The sequence below is a fragment of the Epinephelus fuscoguttatus genome, linkage group LG4 (genome assembly GCF_011397635.1).
Source record: "Epinephelus fuscoguttatus linkage group LG4, E.fuscoguttatus.final_Chr_v1".
Classification (NCBI taxonomy): Eukaryota; Metazoa; Chordata; class Actinopteri; order Perciformes; family Serranidae; genus Epinephelus; species Epinephelus fuscoguttatus.
The window spans coordinates 28337521-28358208 of NC_064755.1; the positions used below are offsets into that span (position 1 = coordinate 28337521).

Consider the following 20688-nt stretch of genomic DNA (forward strand, 5'->3'; position numbering starts at 1 on the left):
GTCTCAGACTGCAGTGGAAACCCTTCTCCATTCACACAGCATATGGTAGTGTGTTGATACTTGGAGCTGGCTTGGGGATGAAAGTAACCCATTGTGTCTGCAGAGCCCGCCTTTGCTTCGAGGTCTCATTTACTGGTAATGGTATTCCGACAATGTCCATCTTCAGCCAAACATAATGTGGCTCACTGGCTATAAAAGGAAACTAACAACCACACATTTCCATATGATGTGAAGTTATTACTTTTAAAATATTTAACTAACCTTTATCACCCAGTACTGACCAGCTGCATTAATTACATATTACAATCACACTGAATCCATCAGCCCAGGAAATGTTACTGGACTCTCTCTGAGTGGAGGGATAAAGGATACTGGAGAGAGATAAATGGAGGCTAACACAGATTAGAGAAGTAGCTCTGGCCCCCTTGGGATCCTGGTTACTTGGCAACCCACAGCCAGGATTCACACCTCTAAGAATGTGATTCATGCCGACAGTGTGTTTCAAATGTGGAGACCTTCAACGGAGAATTTACTCTTGGATGTCCTCTGCTGTCGGTACATTAAACTGCAACTACTAATGTCAAATGATGAAAAATATATTGTTAAAAGTCATGTTGAAGAAGCTTAAAATTTAAATTAGGTTCTTTTTTTTTCTTTTTAGAAATAATCAGTGCCTCACTTTCAGCAGTGTAGACTGCAGATTGTTCAGGCAACCTTTGTTCAGCTTGACTATGCAGGTGTAATTTACATGCATGCTGCTGCCAGTAAACTTAAGCCCCTTGCTGCAGTGTATCATAGATCGCTTTATTACAGGTGGTAATTGCAGAAGCCATCATTGTATCCTCTATGAGAACATAGGGCAGGGGTGTCAAACATACGATCCGGGGGCCAGAACTGGCCGTCCAGAGGGTCCAGTCCGGCCCACTGGATGACCTTGCACACCTAATAGTGATGCTAAGAGGTGCCAGGTTTCAGGAGAAAGCTAAAGATTGATTAGCTTTTTTCCATGAAAGATGCTGCTCCAGAGGCTTTTCCACCCTGACCACAATACAGTTCTTTTATCTTAAGTTTAGTTTGGTGTGGTGAAGTCAGGATTACTACTCAGGAGTGGACATGTATAGAAAATGCTCATGTAAAAATTCTGAAGGTGTTTGTTATTCATAGGATATTATGCAATGCTTTTACTGGTCCAGTCAGTCCAGTTTACTCTATCTATCTATCTATCTATCTATCTATCACAGCTGTTCTGAAACATTACTGAGGAAAACAACATGAGATACTGTGTAAATCTGAATATTTATCATCATTTGATGCCTTTTCAATGACTGAATGATTCAGTCTTCGTTGTGTTGCTGAGCAACCAAGGACAAATGGTGAGCATCACAGTGTTGGTCCACTGCAGGCTGCTGTACAGTATTTAGTATACACCACCTTACATGTCCAGTTGAGGCAGTTTTATTTACAGGACTCAAAGGGCTGTAATCTTGTTGATATAATATAGTTTTCCTTTTTTTTATTTCTTCTTTTAGTGTTTTCTTTTTACATAATTGGTTTTATTTGATTGGATATTTTACAGTTGAATCAATTGTAATTTAAAATATCTGTATTTGTCTTTACATTTTCTGTGTGTATATCATTGGGGGGGCTAAAACTGATTTCATTGTGCCATCCTACATTGTAAATGCAGTAACAATAGAGCTGAACCTTGAGCCTTCACAGTCTGTACAGCAAATGACTCCCTCTATGTGTAAACCCTTGATTTGGATAAGAAAAACAGCTCCCCCAAAACACCTTTTAATGGGGAAAAAATTAGATCGAGGTATCACTTTTTTCCGCAATAGTCGTTGTATGCACAGAACCGGCAGCGTTAACGACAGGAACATTACACGTGTATTTCCATGCATTACCATGTGTACTCACAGTTGGAGTATGTGAGATCCATCATTTGATCAGGCCAAAACAAGTGTTAAACCTCTCTTCCTTTGTCTCTCAGCCAGTGCTCGTCACAGTCAAAATGCTTTAATTAAAATTCCTGGGATGGTTTTTGCCTTGCAGCAGCTGCTTCCACTGAGAAGGCATGAATACGGTAAGGCCAAGTCTCTGTCTGTTGGCAGCCCTTGAGCGAGGACAACACTGGCATGCAGCACATATAAGAGTCCACTCCACAATTATCTGTACATGCCTGGGAGACTGACCTTCTCAGCTCCTGGAATAAATGAGGTGGTTGTAGCCTCAATGAGGGGGCAGAGCAACATCACAGTGTTTGTGAGAAGTGCTGTCCAAGCTGAGCCCCAGGCCCCCGTCCTTCTCTGGGCTGGAGAGGAGGGAATGGGCTCAGGCAAGGGTCTCGTCCCAAAGCAGCGTGATTGAAACCCCTCTGCATCACACAGGTCCATTACATCCACAGTCACAAAGCCTGAAGGCCTGAAGCCGGTGATTGGAAGCGCTGCCCCAACAGTGCACTCCTGATTGATTCTTTTAAGAAGCTTATAAATGTTGCATGTTTTGCTGCTGGAGGGCAGAAAGCCTCATATCAGGCCAGACTGAGGTGACAATCTCAAGAGGTAGTTTACCCTTTTTATCAAATGATTTAGTTTCATATTTGTCAGATTCCTACTGTTTGTGCTTTTAAAGACAAATACAGCTTCCAAATAGTCTTAATAACAACTTCCTGTTTATCTTGTATTTTATCTGGGAAGGCATTTAACAAGCTTGTTTTAGTAGAGGTGTAATGTCGTGTTAATGTGGTAGGGGGGTGATAAGGCTCCATAGTGAGGCAGACATGTTTTATGTGCACAGCCTCTGGGGAATGCGAGTGTCTGAGCATCCAATATATCAGAGCCTTTTATTTCTTCGTCTCTTTATTATAATGGCCGATGTTGCCATGGTACCCAACCTTGAGAATGTGTGGCAGGTGGCATCGTTTTGAAGCAAATGTTGCAGTTTGAATGATGAAAAAAGACGGAACATGCATATGCATATAGTTCCTTAGTTAAACAGAGTGCAGATGGTGATTTTTGTTTTGTTTTGTACTTTTATGTTAAAATGGACACTGAATATTTTTTTTAGCGGTGCTCACAGCCTGACTGCAGGGATGGCAACGTCGGTCTGTCTGTGGTGCAGTCAGTCAGTCAGTCACTTGGTCCACCTCTTTGGTCATAAATAGATTATCTCAACAACTATCAGATGGACTGCCATGAAAGTTTGTACAAGTATTCTTGGTTCCCATGAATGAATGAATCTCATGATGAATCCTACTGACAGTGGTGATGCTCTGACTTTTTCTCTGCTGCCACCATGAGGCATTTTTGTTCCTGAAAAGGTTTTTAAAAAACCTTGACAGCTTTTGATGGTTAGCATTAAAATTTTGTGGCACACAAACTGGTATTGTCACCTAACAGCAAGAGGGTTCCTGGTTCGAACCCCAGGGTGGGGGAGTTTTCATGTTCTTTTCGTGTCAGTGTGGGTTTTCTCCAGGTACTCCAGCTTCCTCCCACAGTCCAAAGACATGCAGGTTAACTGGTGACTCTAAATTGTCCGTAGGTGTGAATGTGAGCATGAATGGTTGTCTATGTGTCAGCCCTGTGATAGTCTGGTGACCTGTTCAGGGTGTACCCTGCCTCTCGCCCGATGTCAGCTGGGATAGGCTCCAGCCCTCCAGCGACCCCCAACAGGATAAGTAGTTACGGAAGATGAAAGTTACAGAGAGACATTCATGTTCCCCAGAAGATGGGTCACAGGGGTGCTGGAGCCTATCCCAGTTGACACTGGGCGAGAGGCGGGGTACACCCTGGACAGGTCACCAGACTATCACAGGGCTGACACATAGTAGAGACAGACAACCATTCATGCCTACGGGCAATTGCGAGTCACGATTTAACCTGACATGCAAGTCTTTAGACTGTGGGGGGACGCCAGACTACCCAGAGAAAACCCACACTGACATGGGGAGAACATGCAAACTCTGCACAGAAAGGCTCCCCCACCCCGAGGTTCGAACCTCTCACCTCCAGGCTTGAACCAGTAACCCTTTTGGTGTGAGGTGACAATGCTAACCACTGCATCACCGTGCTGCCATTATCTAACACCCTTATCAGTTAAAAAAAAAGAAAAAAAAAGAAAAAAGTTGTCCAGTACTCCGGGATACTTCGGTAATGATCAAATACCTGCAGAACTAATGACATTCCCACCAGCCTTAGCTGTGTAGTACAAATTCTAGCATGCTAATTTAAGATGTCAAACATAGGCTGATATAAGATGGAGAGAGCCTCCCTCCAGAGACATCAACCAGTCTGAGCCCCTCAACATCAATCGACAACCCTTGACATCAAAGCCATGCTTAAATGTTCATTCAGCTCCTGCCTGAGATCCAAAGCCTCAATCAGTGAAATTAGTCCTGTAGAGGGAATGGCTCAGCAACAACAGTTTAAATCTCTCCTTTGACACACAGACATCACAAGTGACACTATAATCCTGTGTCTCCCTGCAGATGCTGCACAACAAGCACGTGATGGTGCGTGTCGGCGGAGGCTGGGAGACCTTTGAGAGCTACCTGCTGAAACACGACCCGTGCCGCATGCTCCAGATCTCCCGGGTGGAGGGCAAGACGTCCCCTGTCAGCAGCAAGTCCCCCAACATTAAGGACCTCACCCCTGACAGCTACCTGGTGGTGGCAGCCCACTACCGCAGCAAGAAGTGAAGAGATCAGACTGTAATGTGCCATCAATTAATGGACATTGTTTACTCCCTAATGGACGTGGCAATATAACATATCCCTGTTCTTACATAAAATATGTCTACAGACACATGGGAAGCAGAGAGTTCAGTCAAGTAGGTGTTTGTGAACAAATTAGCAGGCCTTAACAATATACTTTATTCAGTAAAGTATGCCAATCATTACAATATAATTACAATTTAGTGGATCAGGTATGTGGCTACGGACCTGGCTGTATTTGTACGTTGTATGTTAAACACTTCTGGATGAAACTGAGTAGGTGGTGGAGGTTTCAGTGCCTTTAAGAAGCTAGTCTTCATGGCAACCTGGTTTTTGTGATAGCAGAAAGCAAGTAGATATTTTCAGTGAAGGCAATGTATTGGTTTCCCTCCCATTTTAATTTGCCATTTATCTGATATTGTTACTCTAACTGCGTTACAGTGCTTTTAATACATGGATGGCTCCTGTAGTCACCACACTCAAGTTGCAAATTAAACTTTAACATTAGAAGAATAAGTCCAAAGAAATGCCATTTACCAAATCTTTACATGATAGTCCACTGTGTAGTATTCTTAGAAAAACTGCCAAATCTCCCCTAGAAACCAAACATGAGTCATGTTATGGCTTTTTCTTTACGTTGTACTTTTTTACTAGGTTAATTCAAATTAAAGCAATGCTTAGACTGTTTACACGTTGAATAACTATTCTATCAAACGCATTTTTATACTCTTATCATTTTATAATTATTCATTATTAGGACAGCTCCTGTTTTATGATTTTACTGTAAGAACATGGACAATCACTTGTACAAGATGCAGTACAATCAGAACCTTGTTGATTTATGATTGATAGTAGAGCAGATTTACTCATTTGAAATGCTGCAGTTCTTCAATTTGTTGTATGTTACTGACCTCTAGAGGTAGTGCAATCATTGAAACTTGATCATCTGTTCAGTTTCCTACACTTAATACATTCACATTATCATTCAGTGTATTAATTTGTTCAACTGTTACCCTGGAAAATCATATGTGAGTTTTTGTGAGGTCACTTTCTATGCAAACAGGCTTGTATGTGAAGTACATATACACCAAATTTCTGTTAAAGATGTACATTTTCAATAAATTCTCAAAACTTCAATCTTCATAAATTGAATTATCTACTTTGTCTGTCAATATTTTCCGCATGACTGGGTATATTTTCTGACCTTAAGTCCAAACTTTAAAGAGGAGTCTGCTTTGGATTTTCAGTACATGCAAGACTAAAAAATATTGGTTATTATTTGACAGTCTATAACTAAGTGTAACATGTTTTAGCAGGTTAACAGTATGTCTCAAATGCAGCATGTTGCATCTAAACTTGAATTATCTTTCTATAAAATTGTAGTTCAAATGAAATCCACACATCAGTAGCAGAAATGTGATTTATTGTAGCAAATAACATTGGCTAGATTTCCTCTTCTACAAAATGGCGAGAGCACCGGAAGCATTTAAGGATCAAGTGAAGGCTGTAAGAAATGCACTCAGTTAAGCAAGTAAATACTTCACTGCTGTACACACTTCACTTGCTCTCTTCCTTCAGTTTCTTCCCGGTTCCATTATATAGTTTACGTGAATCTCTCCAAACATGGAGTGTGAGCAGGCATGTTTGCTGTTCACCAAATGTTGACAAACTGCGTGCAAAGAGATGTCTAACAAAAGCTTCTGTATGTAATATGGCAGTTCACAAACGCATTTCATATGATTTAAATTAAGCAGGCATCACATCAGTGTTTTGCATATGCTGTAATCAAATGGAACAAGCGCTAATTGTGCAGAGATAAAAAAAAAAAAACAAAACCCTGGCTCTATTAAAGGAGTAGTGGCAAAGACCAGTGCAAAGTACAGTAGGCCAAGTGCACAAAGGAATTAACGGCGTATCCTTGTGCACCTCCTTTTTAATTTTTTTTTACTGGTTGAAGAATGTTTAAGTGTTGTTCTACATTATTCAGCAGCATCTGTAGCTGCTGCATATTTTGACAATCACCAAATTAGTGACTAAATGACGCTGCACCGAGAACAGGTCAGTTGAGCCAAAGAAACAACACCTCACATTGCCTTCATCATCAACAAGGGACTCCCATGTGCGTGCACACTGCACTGGTCACGAAAACACCCCAGAGACAGGCAAAGCGCATTACAGGTTCAGTAAATACCAACAAGCACTGTTTGCACGAGTCTTTGTGTTGCCAACAAATAGAGCCTGAAATAAGGTGAAATGAGTATTAACTCTGTGCTTTTCACTGTATACTAATAAGCACACTTACATTTTGTAAACATAAACTGCTTTTACTTTATTTGCATAACGGATTTTTTGAGAAGTCGTACAAAAAGTAATGTGGCCAATGTGGATTTACAGTAAATATTGACCTTCGACAATGAAAACCAAAAGCAGTGTAGTGTAAAAGGTGAAAAGTGTTGAGGACAGCTTTGTCTTAATATGACGAGTCAGCAGAGATACTGCTGGACTTTATAATCATATTAATTTAGTGTTATATAATGTTGGTCGCCATAAAACTGTCTTATCAGCTGTCAAATAAAACTAACACAGCAGGACCTGTATATGTTCGCACATTTCTGTTTCATCCCTGACGTGTCCAAAGGTCCAAACTGGCTTGTATAACTTGGCAACAAGGGGGTAAGTCCAGCTGTTCTGGTTTGTAGTCACTTCAGATTGTTTTGCATAAAGCATGTAGTCGTTTGTCTCATAACATCATAAATTAGGCAAAAAAGAAAAGAAAAAACAAAACTGGACAGCAGTTCAAACATCTTTCAAGTCATCTTGTCGCAATACTTCATATTGTTTTGGACTTCAGAGTCAAGACTTCAGGTGTTACCTTCATGTTCTTCAGCCCACCTGCCACTGGAGAACAAAGAGGAGAAAATCATCAGAACAATCTTCAGTCTTTGAGACATCGTTCTAACTGATACAGCACCGTACCAATGTACTTTATACTTTAATCTAAAGCTCATACTCAGCATGGAGAATGTGGAAATAGTCAGACAGTATTCTCTGTGCTTGTGTGAGATCAGACTGCTCATACAGTGTCTGGAAGTATTGGTGTTCCTTCCTCCCCATGACCTTCATGGCTGTCTGAACCAGACAAGCAAGTCTGGATTTTAACTCCACATTCAGATTCCCAAACCACACTGACATACCATACCTGACAACACTCTCCAGAACAGCCTGATAAAATAAAAACATGATCCTCAGGTACACCCTTAACACCCTCAGTCTTCTTAAGTTGGTGTAATATTCTGATGTTACTGCTTATTGGGTTTAAAGCAGACTACAGCTGCTTTTGTGAGTTTCACAAAGAAAAGATTGTTCAACTTGCACTAAACCTCATGAATGACATGAATTCAAGATCCTCCTGTTGTTCTAGAGTCACACATCTTGAGGACAAACACAACACTAACCTTCAACCCGCCGCCACCACCACCAGACACTGAGGTGGTCATTGCCTGTTTTTCCATTTCTTCCTGTTTTTTCTTTTTTCTTTCGACCGCTTCTGGATTTTTAACACCCCTGTATGTTGTCTGAAAAACAGAGTGGAGTATGATAAAGCAACAGCCATATTGTTAAGTCAATAGTTTCATAAAAGTGTTTTTATCTTGTTGATATGTTAAAAAATACACATATAAACAGTCTTAAAAACATGCATGTGTTTCAAAATCAACACCACAACCTTTTTAAAAAGCACAAAGCATGTTCAGTCCAAATTAGCAAAAGGACATTCAACTGCCAAATAAGGCAACTCAGATGAAGGATGAAGCAGCTAGCTGAAACGTGACTGTGGGTTACAGCTCAGTGCTTTCATCTGCATAGTGAATGTGTGAATGTGAAGGGTGTCTGCGAGACTTAAAAGAGAAAACAGTGACTTGGAACAGAAATGTGGTTGTTGAGATACCAGCCAATCCAAAAGATTCACCTGGCCAAGAAGAGTTTCAATTCTGATTCAATCTCTACTTACCTTGCTAAAACTTTAGCACGATTCTTACGGGTTTGCAAGTGGCTTTTCTGTGTAATAAAAAAATCACTCACTACACTGTCATGTGCATCTACCTTGATTGGGGTGTATGTAGTATGTAACAGAAGGCTACACAGTCATACAAACATTTTCTTACCAAATTATTAGGTACATCTAAACTCACCAGCCACTTTATTAGTTACACCTTGCTAGTAACAGGTTGGACCCGTTTTGCCGTCAGAACTGAGTTAATTCTTCGCAGCATAGATTCAACAAGGTGCTGGAAACATTCCTTGGAGATTTTGGTCCATATTTACATGACAGCATCACACAGTTGCTACAGATTTGTCGGCTGCACATCCATGAAGTGAATCTCCCGTTCCATCACATCCCAAAGGTGCTCTATTGGATTGAGATCTGATGAATGTGGAGGCCATTGGAGTACAGTGAACTCATTGTCATGTTCAAGAAACCAGTTTGAGATGATTTGAGCTTTGTGACATGGTGCGTTATCCTGCTGGAAGTAGCCATCAGAAGATGGTACACTGTAGTCATAAAGGGATGGACACGGTCAGCAACAATACTCAGGTAGGCTGTGGTGTTTAAACCATGCTCAGTTGGTACTAAGGGGCCCAAAGTGTGCCAAGAAAATCTCCCCCACACCATTACACCACCACCACCAGCCTGAACCATTGACACAAGGCAGGATGGATCCATGCTGTCATGTTGTTTACACCAAATTTTGACCCTACCATCTGAATGTTGCAGCAGAAATCGAGACCCATCACACCAGGCAACGATTTTCCACTCTGCTGTTGTCTAATTTTGGTGAGCCTGTGTGAATTGTAGCCTCAGTTTCCTGTTGTTAGCTGACAGGAGTGGCACCTGGTGTGGTCTTCTGCTGCTGTAGCCCATCTGCTTCAAGGTTCAACATGTTATTGGTTCAGAGATGGTCTTCTGCAGACCTTGGTTGTAACCAGTGGTAAACCCTAGAGATGGTTGTGTGTGAAAATCCCAGTAGATCTGAAATACTCAGACCAGCCCATCTAGCACCATCAACCACGCCACCCTCAAAGTCACTTAAATCGTCTTGACCATGTCTACATATCTAAATGCATTGAGTTGCTGCCACGTGATTGACTGATTAGCTATCTGCATTAATGAGCAGTTGAACAGGTGTACCTAATATAGTGACCAGTGAGTGTATAGCTAAAACCAATGCAATCTAAAAAAAACTATCTTTGTAAAGGTTAATGATCAGTTTTTGAATTAACGGTTTCAGGTAAGTGTTTGGTTGCTTTTTGGATATTTTGAAGGCTGTGGTGTATTTTGATTTTGAATTTGGACAGCCTTATATTGAGCAGTAATATAAAATAGCACAAACAATTCCATTACAGTACAAAGTCCATCCTACAATAAATCCCATCTTGGTGATGACAGGATTTATTGCAGAGATGCTATAAGACAATACATTAGTTTTAGCTAGATGTACCTAATAACCTGGAAAACAACAAGTATTACAACACAGTTTTTACGGTGTTTAAAATATAAGTTAGTTACCTCTTTTTGTCTCTTCTCTGCGGCCTCAGCTAATTGTCGTCTCCTTGTCTCCTGGAAAAAAACAGAAAGCCTGTGAGCTCCCGCAGTAAGCAGACAGTGTCAGTATAAAGCTAGCTGGTACTCTGTGTGAGGCCTGGAGCATACTTGACATGCCAGTGTTTACAGAAGCTAAACACAGGCAACGCCTCCTGAACATTACCTAGTAGGGCCTATTGCTGTCCTACACATGATTGATTACATTCACGTTCCCTTAGGTTCAATTAATTTGCGTCAAATCACATTAAATGTCGCAACACATGTGCGACATTGTGATTTGTCGAGTGACACAGCTGGTGATAAAAGTTCTGGTAAATTAACTTACCGGATCTGGAGTGACAACAACGTCGTCCGCTGCTCCACCAAGGCACGGTAAGCACATCCCCATACTGGAGCTGTTATCCCAGGCAGTATAAAAGGCAACGTATAAAATTAGTTATCAATGTTTAGCTTAACTAGCTACCTAACTAGCAGGTAAGCCAGTGTCAATCTGCTGGGCTGATAGTTAAGGCAACGGAGGCAACAGCTTCTTCTCCCAACGGCTGTGGTTGTTGGGTCGTCTGGCATAACGTTACCGTTAGCTAACGGCTTCTGTTAGCTTGCGGTAACGTTGGCGTTCTAGCTAACGGCTAACGGCTTCAGCTACCACAAGCTACAAGCGCAGTTACTTCTCCAAGCCAGCTAATACATTAATTCCCCTCACACCTCTTGTTCAGTCGTCTAAGCATTTGGAAAGTGTCTGTTTTAAAGTCAGACGTCAAAGACAAATATTTATCCGCCTGAGTTTGTTTTGGTCAGAGTTCAACTGGCTGACAAATCTGTCAGGGTACGTTCAAGAACGTTACGGTTTTCAGCTAGCACGCTACAAACACTACAGTATCCTGTCATGTCAGCTAGAAAGACGCTGCGAGGCTACAGCTGAGTTTTAATGAATCATTAAACTGGGGTTAACTTAATAATAACACACTCTAAGGAACTTTACCGCGTTAAAATTTGTTTTAACGCAATTAAATTTTAGTCTGTGTATCGTGATTGTGAACGTAGCTCAGTGTGACAAGTGATGGGTGGATGCTCCACTCTCGTCCTCAGTAGCTGGTCCAACAGCACCACCGTGTGGAGAATGAAACAAATGTTATAATCACCATGGTAACGATGATAATATAATACATCCATGACTACAACATACTGATGGTTTAAGTGCGATTCATTCACAACAAGCACAATGCTTACAGCAGAGATCAGATTATAGCTGATCATAGAGATGTCCTGCATTCATATATAAAACAGTGCATAGAAGTTAAAGTGAGACTTCTTGCCAATAATATTACAATACAAAAATACACAAAATAACCGATACTATAGGCTAAGTGTCACAAGTGTAATCACATAGCAGATTGTGCAAGTGATTATGCCCTCCAAGAGAGTGTCTGTCTTCTCTGATTATTATTTGTTGTCAGTCTCATACTTTAGGCTAACGAGAAAAAGCTCCCATGTGAAGTGAGTGATTCTCCACACAGCAGTTCCGTCCAATCAATACTCTACAATCAATAGACCTGAGAGTTTTAATGTTGTACCCCGCTTTACCCGACAACACTCTAAACTCCACCCATCCATCTTCGCTGCACAGCCCGGGCTACTTCACAGCTCAAAGTGCTGCACAGTGGGAATGGCAGGATCATGAGATTGCACAGCCCTTTGTAGTTGTCCAAGTTGTCACTCAGACACTTATTGATGGGGGACTTACACTGAAGGCGCAGGCTCACGCAATGGAAGTCAAGGTGTCACAGGGTCTTGGCAGCTCCTCAGGTAGGTTTTACTCACTTCTGAAGGAGGCACACTGAGTTAGCTGATCAAAGGTATGATAGTAAAACTGCAGCTAGCTATGAGACTAGCCTAACATTGAATTAGATCTGTCATCTGGGTATGGACTACTATGTCATTTACCCTAGTAGGTTTGTTTAAGTGTAACTGAGTGACATACTTGCAGGAAAAAGTACACTTTTGCCATTATAACTGCATCATTTATACTGTAAATTCCACATGTATAAGTGATGAGAGCAGCAGAGTTCAGTATGCAGTATTATAATCTACTTGATGACAACTGATCCCCTAGAATTGATTAATTCATGAAGTGTCACATGGGTGCCTCCTTCATGTCTTTTTCCATGAATGGGAAGTAGATTAAATTGAGAAAAATGACATAGTGCACTTCATGTGTCTCTTTGGTATGTGGTGTTTATTTTATCATCAACATGTCATGAAAGCACATTGTAATCTTGTTCTGAAACATCTGCGGTCAGACACAGACTGAAGAAACGAGAGCGTGACTGTTTTCTAGGGAAATCCAGCAAACATGCCCAGCATCTTTCAGTTTAATGAGCTATGTAATGCATGAACGCTGTGGCTTTTATTAGCTGTTCTAAATCACCACTGCCCACGGCAAAGATGAAAACGCAAAAAACTGTGGTTAATGCCCTGATAGCTAATAGGACAGTGTTTCCATCAGTGTTGAGCCATGTGGATAATGTTCAGTGGTGTGCAGAGACTCTGAGAAGGGCAAATTGTGACGTGGTGGCTCTGCTTGATTCTGGGTCAAGTGTTCACCATAGTATAAATCATCAAGCGTTTGAAGCTGTTTTGGATCCTTCAGTTTGTGCCCCCTCACCCCATGGTTTGGGTCACTCCTCACTAATGACCAGTGTGCAAAGCAGAGAAGTTGAAAAAATTGTCTTTAAAAAAAGGGCGCTTTCCGTGGACTAATATAGGAGTTGTGTGTGAACTCCCTGGGAAGAAAACTGTGGAAATTTGACATAAATGCCTCCTCTTGCCCTGGAGAAATGAATTAGAGGCTGATATTAGGTTGTGGCCTGCTAATTTTTTAAGATAGCACCATAGTAGAGGTAAAACTACACAACCTAAGACATCTGATGGTACCATTTGTCAACTCCCCATTCTGACATATTTTTAACTAACCACATACTTTTGGTTTTGATTTTTCTGTGGCCCTGTCTGACGACCCCTATGAAACATTTCTGCGGATGCCACTGCTTCTTCTACTTTCTTACCATTCATTAATCTGTTGGGGAAAAAACCCAACTTAAAAAGAATTTGTGTGTTACCTTAGTAGGAAACCAATATTCACTTTTATTTTCTAGCTGCAGAAGATAAATTCTCAACAGCTTTAGTAAATGGCCACTGCAAGTTTCACTATTCTGTTATTGGCCGTCAATGCTCTCTGTTGAATTTTGACTATTAACGGTACAGTTAACATTTTAAGTTCCACAAAAATCCTGTTTTAATGTGTTATGTATCTATACATGTTAGGTGATTAATTGTTTGTGTCCTCAAATAGGCTGGTTGTCCTTTTCCTTAAAAAGACAAATATACAGCTTTAATTTGAAGGAGTGCACTGATTTTAAGACACAAAACAATTACTAGGAACAAGATTCTACACACTCATGGGTACCCATAGACCCCATTTTCATTCAGATTCCCTGAGGTGAGAGTTCAAGGGACTCTTGAAAATGTCCATGCCAGGTGTTCCCTCGCAAAAATTGAGCCTAAATTTGGAGTGTTATTTAGCTCACTTTCTGACAAGCAGACTAATCGGTGCCATCAGATGTCTTAGGTTATCTAGTTTTATCTCTACCATGGTGCAATCTCAAAAAAATGAACAGGCCACAACCTCTTCAAAACAATAATATCAGCAGTCTCTACAGTTCTCCCCCGAGAACCATAACCCTCCTCTGAGAACCGTCACCTTATCGTGGTGGAGGAGTCTGAGTGCCCTAGTGACCCTAGGAGCTATGCTGTCGGGGGCATTTTGCCCCTGGTAGGGTTTCCCAAGGCACATTGGTTCTGGGCGAAGGGTCAGACAAAGAACAGTTCAAAAGACCCTTCATGATGGACAACAACAGGAGAACATGTACCTGTGTACCCGGCCTGGAGGGTTACCGGGGCCCCGCCCTAGAGCCAGGCCTGGAGTTGGGGCCCGTGGGCGAGCGCCTGGTGGCCGGGCCTTCCCCCATGGGGTCTGGCCGGGCCCAGCCCGAACCGGCTACATGGGCACGTCCCCCTGCAGGCCCACCACCCGCAGAGGGATCCAGAAGGGAGTGGTGCATTGTGGATCGGGCAGCAGACCAAGGCGGGGGTCTTGGCGGTCCGATCCTCGGCTACGGAAGTTGGCAATAATATCAGCCTCTAACTGATTTGTCCGGGGCAGGAAAGGGCATTTATTTCAAATTTCCACAGTTTTCTTCCCAGGGAGTTCACACACAACCCCTATATTAGTCCATGGGAAGCGCTCTGTTTTTGTGTGACTTCTCTACTTTATACACTGGTCATTAGTGAGGAGTGATTCCTACTTGTGTAGGAAACCAATATTCACTTTCATTTTCTAGCTGCAGAAGAGAAACTCTCAAAAGCTTTAGAAAGTAGCTACTGCAAGTTTCACTTTTCTGTCAGTGACAGTCAACTCTCTCTGTGGCGTTTTAGGGGACTTGACAGGTCCAAGAGAGTAGTGTTGTCAAAAATAGAAATTTATCTGTATTGATTCTAAATATTTGAAATATTATACAGTTACAGAATTACTCTGTCATTCTGCTGTTTTCTGCCACTAACCAAGACAAGAAAAGTCATTGTCCACATGTTATAGCTTCATTACATTTATCTTTATACACATTTTAAATTCAATCCCCTCAATGTCAGCTTCTCTCATTGGTACTGAAAATGGTATTGGATATCAATATTTTTCATGCCACTGTATTGAAGTTAGAAATCCCAGTATCACGACTACCTGCAAGAAGTGATGATCTTTTTTGGGATCATAATTTTTTGCGTGCTGTTTTACAAGGTCATTGTTTAAAAATGTATTTGAAGGCTCTAATTTTCACTTTGTTTTTTATTGGTTTTTCAAACAACGACAAGCAAAACAAACAAATAAACAAACAATAATAAAATAAAACATACAACCAATAAGATACACCACAAGGTGGAAAATCACAGCAAACTACAACAAGACAGGACAAAGGGAAATATGTGGATGTGTGTATATACACAAAAATATATTCGTGCGTGATACATATTTTACATGGTACAATATCAAATTGTATTTTATATTATGTACACTATTAACACCTCAGATTATAAGAAAGGGTGCAACTCATCAGTACGTCAGGTCACAGTGGTGAAAGGGCCCCATATTTTCAAACCACTCCTTCACTGATATCTCTCTTTTAGTTTCCCAATGTCGCAGCACTATTTATAATGTTTGTTTCTTAATGCTGTTTGGCATATCTTAACATTTCTTTCACATGAAAGAACCCAGCATTTTATCTGCACAATTGAATTAGACACGGAGAAAGGAGTGTTATGATTCCATGGAGACATTTATGTGGCCTTAAGTGATCACTGCTGACTAATGTAAGCTGTTTAAGTGATGTGAGAGACACACACCAGGTCGGAGTAGCCATCATGTAATGGAAATACTGCAGTATGAATGGCCTCCAGACTGCATATGCGCCCCCTTTAGCTTATATGTATTAAGGTGATAAACACTGATGCCCTTTTTATTCAATTAACAAGTTGCCAGCGTAGATGTCCACCTGACTGCACTCACACTAAATACATTTTCTCTATCAGCCTTTGACATCATGGTAAAGTGTTTGTGCACATACAGTGATTATATTATTCCACCCTGTAAGGTTATTAGTCACCCAAGATTTGTCTGTGGCACTTATTGCAAAGTAGCAATTTAGTCATGGTAATAGTATTTGCCAGACAGTGTGGCTGTGGCGCTTATTGTACACCACATGCTCGGACAGATTATATCTACATGATTAATGGATGGAGTCACACTTTCCTCAGTATCTCATCATACATTCACGGTTACTTGAGAGGGGAAATAAGTGACCCAGTGCTCTGAAAGGTATTTGTTTAAATAAATAATCAATGTGCCAGGAAGCAGGAAGTACCTGCTCATCAATCGATCTACCTCGTGTCTCCATAATTTTGAAATCCTTAGGACAGTATATTAGCCTACTGCACTTAGACTGCACAGCTGTAATGGACAAAGCACTTTTCAGGGAAAGTTGTTTTTTTTCTGACCAGTTGTACAGACATAGCGCTGGTAACCTAGATAAGGAAGTTTCCAAATCAGCGGTACTTCTTAGACACTGACGTGCAGTTATATCTGTCAAAGTAATACGTCACCCACACAATGATTATTTGTAAATCAGTTAGTCATGCTGTGTTACCTTGGATTAATTCTTCTCATAATTCTCAACGGAAAAGGGCAGACACATTTATTGATTGACTGGGGAACAGGTTTAACAGAGAGGAAACACGATTAAAACATCCATTTACAAACTCTCACACGTCTCATTTATCCAGTTGCTTGCTCAGTACTTTCCAAACACATGCATTTTCACAAAAAAAACTTAGTTTTGTAGTCTGGCTTTGAAGAAAGGATAGATAAGTTTCATTTCAGTTCAGTTTTAAGTGTAAGGTTTTATGGAAAATGCATGTGTTTGGGAAGTACTGAACATACAGCTAGATAAATGAGACTGGAAATTTACTGCATGAGTTGTGTGAGACTTTGTAAAGGAATGTTTTGATATAGTTTTGCTATTTAACGTGATCCCTTATTGATAAATAAATCAATATATTCATCGTTTTCTGTTGAGGCATGTGAGAAAAACAAGCAGCAACCTCTGAGTTTAAAAAATGAAGCTAATGTGGAAGTGCCAAAAAGTGCAGCTCATCGAATAGCCTCTTGAGATCGACTCCAGAACAGTCGATAACCACAGACCACCATGTTAAAATGCCCAACTTTACAGCAGCTAGAAACAGGTTTACAGCCTGGCACAAAAAGGTTTTGGTCTCTATAGCTAATTTCAACATTCGTGACAGCTGTACAGTACCATTTACGGTTTATCATGGCTTAAAGTTACACATATTTAAGGCAAGGGACGACAGGCCAGTTTGAGTTGCCCTGCCTGTCTGCAAGGCATTGGTACAGTCTATGAGTCAGATCCTTCCCTTGCTTATCCACAGCTCCGCCATCTCATCCAAACATGGTCAGTCCTGGCTCCCAACAACCAAAACGGTGATGGCAGAAATCCTAAACTTGTGGCTTCAGAATGGCAGCCCACAAACCAGTGGGCGATGCAAATTCAATGTAACACTGTGTCACTAATTGGTTTACAAATGGTCATTTTGTCCCTAAGTATTCCTTTAATGGTGTTTGTCAGTGAAGCTCCACAGGGAGTTGAGAGGCTACACTTACTCACTTAACATAGACTGAACTGGTTTAACCCTATTTGGATTCACTCAAACATATTGCTGTATTTTCAACTGTATTACAACAGCCTCCACTCTTTCAAGCGTGGGCTACACAGCCCTCTGGTAATGTGTACCATTGCTGTCACAAACTGACATATTTAAAATTCAGCATTTCAATAACGCACTGTACAAACCAGCATGTTTGGCAGCCATGCGTTGTTTTGTTGTGGGCTCCTTTTGAGAAGAAATGCTGAAGGGAGATGTCGCTGTTGAACCTGCAGAGAATCATTTCTGAGATGTAAAGTACCTCTGACTGTTGGTGAGTCATGTTGTTTGGACTCTGAGCGCAGCCCCGCGGCCCTTCCTGTTGGTCTTAATGAAGCCGACTGCACACATGAGGGAGGGAGCACACATCAGCACACACTGGATGAAAACCTGACTGTAGATGTTGTTTCTCCATTGTAAACAAATTAAAATGCATTATTGTATGCTAACTTGGTTAACCCAAGCAGTGACCTGTTTAGGATTCAGAATGGGAGCCTCCTCATTATGTAAAAAAAGCAATTACTGCAATGTAATGGCTCAGTGGATGTATGCAGTAATTGTAGATCTGAATTTATAACGTGCTTTAAGCCATTTTTCTTCTCATTGTGCTCATTACTCCCCTTGTAAACATCCACATTGTTAGAGCAGCATTTAGCATATAATATTGTGTTGGTTGCATTGTATCAAAATTAGCTAGTTTATTAGCATCTATGCCAATTTTCATTATTTTACTTTTGCTAACACTGTGAAAACAAACTCCATGATAACAAAACTGCAGATTGGATAAATATCTATCACTGAAATCTTTAAAATGTATCCCTAAAGAGCATTTATTTGCCTGGACATTTCTGTCAGTTTAAATGTTTTAATAAAAAAACAAAACTAACCTATTCAGTAACACAGTTGCTTTTGGAAAGCAAGAGGCCTTATTGTTCCCCATTAGTGTCAAGTATCAGAGGGTAAAAAGGAATTTTAAAGATACGTTAATAATGTATGAGAGCAGAAACACGAGAGTGCTAAGTAGGGAGCTAGACTGCTGTGATCACCTGCAAATTTTACTGATCTGAACATACAAGCAATTACATTCTCCCCCTCATGATAACTAAAGAAACCAGTATCATGGTTTGAGTATGTGACAGGATGGCCTTTGAAATAAAAGCAACAATATTATACTTTAATAACATCACGTCAGTGGTGTAGACTCCCACTTTGATCACTTTCTGTGTGTGTTGCAGGATCATGTGGTCAGGACAACTGTATGTCCCTGCCTCTGCTGGAGAGTCAGGCCTCCAGCTCCTCTGGAGCCGACAGGCATGCTCCTATCAATCCCACCAGCAGCCCCTCAACGTCCTGGGGCTCCTCGCTGGCCAACAATCTCCTCTCTGGAGACACAGAGACGGACAGCGACCAACTCTCCGGTGAGTTTGCCAGCAGCTCTTGTGAGCAAAGGTTTTTAAATCCATTACATCTGTCTGAGATCCACCCGTACTTGTTTGGCATATTGCTGCACATCTAAATTAATATTGAGACTTTAAAGTAGTTCCTTCATGAATATGGACCATGCTGACTCTGCCATTATTCCAATAGTCAATTAGCTGAATTAAATTGGCAAAGGTTTTGAACATCGAATTATCACGAAAGTTATTCATCAAGCAAAAACACCAAATATTCTCCGGTCCCAGCATCCTAAATATGATGATGTACTGCATTTCTCTGTTTTTCAACCTGTGTAACGGACAAAAGAAGCCATTTAAAGACATGAGCTTGGACTATGGATAAAGGTGAGGGCATTTTTTATTTATATGCTGAAATTTTTTAGTGTAAATGACTAATTGATTAACTGAAAAACACTTAATAGAATAACTGATACTGAAAAAAACATGTCCCTCAGATCAGATCCCTCAGCTGCTCAGCCTCAGAGCAAGACATCAGTAGTGGTTTAGTTGAATGTGTTGACGTTGGAGGTCTTTGTCATTCAGGAACCTCTTGAGCAAGCCGAGAGTTCTTTGATTCTTTGAACAGCCTGTAAACACTGAACTTTTTTATGCAGCAAGCAATGGGTTGAATAATAGGGAAGATACAGCTTTGATTGTCTGAATGTGATAAAATATTTCTCCCTTTTCTTTGACTGGAATATTGGATTGCTAATTTAACTGGTTATTTTATGCAGCCTGTTACTGTTTTAATCAAACTGCATTGATTTTGCAGTCTTATCATTTTGACTACTCATTGTGGAGCCCAAAAAAGCTGAAAATTAAGCTTGCTTTCTAAATTAGAAAGCATCTTGCGGTGCAGATTTGAAGATTTGATATGTTTGAACTGTGTAAATCATTGTCTGGCTTATGATGTAAAGACGACGTGAAAATTTGTTTGAAGGCTGCAAGACTGGAATCTTGTCAAGAGTAGTTCATGGTTGTTTATTTACATGCATAGGCTGAGGTAAACAATGCACTAATGTGGTCCCTAGCTGGTGTGCTTACAGCTCAGTCATTTACCTTTTCAACCACAAGGTGGCAGTGTTTTATTTATGCAGAAACCTTGCCTCCTCTGCAGCGCTATCATCTGACCTACATCTCTAAACTAACAGGCAGGAATGGGAGAGATAAAATTTTTAAATGGGACTGGCCATATAAGAGCTGCTTACTTATTTATTTATCGGCCCAGCGGAAGAAATGCATTTGCCCGGTAGTTCAATGACATGTTATAGGGGTTGGCGCGCACAGCCCTGCCATCAGTCCTCAATAAACATCAGCACAACGGGAAGAGGAGAGGCGTGCTGAGCTGCAAGAAAGCAGATGGTATTTGCATCTATGACAGATGCCAGACTACTCCCCAGAATACCAGCGCAGACACAGATTGATAAACAAAAGTAAAGAGACAGACCCAATTGCAACCTGTGTTACTGTGACCTTCTGAGGACTGAACAGATCACAGCACTCACTCCGGTGTCTCCTCACATAGCAACATGAACAAGACAGGGCTTTCTCTCTCAGGAGAGCCTGATTGGAGGTCTGCATGTCTGTAACTCTGTGTGGTTGACCTTGAG

At 41.0% G+C, this 20688-nt stretch overlaps 3 protein-coding genes across 5 annotated transcripts in view; 2 read left to right on the plus strand and 1 right to left on the minus strand.

Moving 5' to 3' along the window:
• The window catches only part of LOC125886868 (growth arrest-specific protein 2), a 29292-nt gene extending 22858 nt beyond the window's left edge, over positions 1 to 6434 (plus strand). For both annotated transcript variants that reach the window (XM_049573227.1, XM_049573228.1), the window contains exon 8: positions 4490 to 6434. In XM_049573227.1, coding sequence (XP_049429184.1) covers positions 4490 to 4699 — 210 coding nt within the window. In that variant the 3' untranslated portion in view covers positions 4700 to 6434. The remainder of the gene's footprint in view (positions 1 to 4489) is intronic.
• Positions 6435 to 6530: 96 nt separating this feature from the next.
• LOC125886878 (small VCP interacting protein) lies at positions 6531 to 11158 on the minus strand. 2 transcript variants are annotated; one of them, XM_049573238.1, is made up of 4 exons: positions 10642 to 11149; positions 10281 to 10331; positions 8170 to 8289; positions 6531 to 7612 (listed from the first exon to the last, which is right to left on the minus strand). In XM_049573238.1, exons 1-4 carry the CDS (start codon positions 10702 to 10704, stop codon positions 7598 to 7600), a joined length of 249 nt encoding a protein of 82 aa, XP_049429195.1. In that variant the 5' UTR covers positions 10705 to 11149; the 3' UTR covers positions 6531 to 7597. The 2 variants fall into 2 exon arrangements, with proteins under 2 accessions (XP_049429195.1, XP_049429196.1); XM_049573239.1 differs by lacking the exon at positions 6531 to 7612 and adding an exon at positions 8724 to 8770 and having other exon boundaries at positions 10642 to 11158.
• Positions 11159 to 12054: 896 nt separating this feature from the next.
• ano3 (anoctamin 3) overlaps positions 12055 to 20688 on the plus strand; it is a 61550-nt gene continuing 52916 nt past the window's right edge. Inside the window, exons 1-2 of the mRNA XM_049573184.1 lie at positions 12055 to 12122; positions 18878 to 19060. Coding sequence (XP_049429141.1) covers positions 12083 to 12122; positions 18878 to 19060 — 223 coding nt within the window. The 5' untranslated portion in view covers positions 12055 to 12082. The remainder of the gene's footprint in view (positions 12123 to 18877; positions 19061 to 20688) is intronic.

Coding starts and splice junctions, on each gene's coding strand:
- LOC125886878 (XM_049573238.1), bottom strand. CDS start 10,704: ATGGGGATGTGCTTACCGTGCCTTGGTGGAGCAGCGGACGACGTTGTT. Junction 10,332..10,641: donor TTGTTGTCACTCCAGATCCG/GTAAGTTAATTT, acceptor GTTTTTTTCCAG/GAGACAAGGAGACGACAATT. Junction 8,290..10,280: donor CAGAGAAGAGACAAAAAGAG/GTAACTAACTTA, acceptor TCTGTTTTTCAG/ACAACATACAGGGGTGTTAA.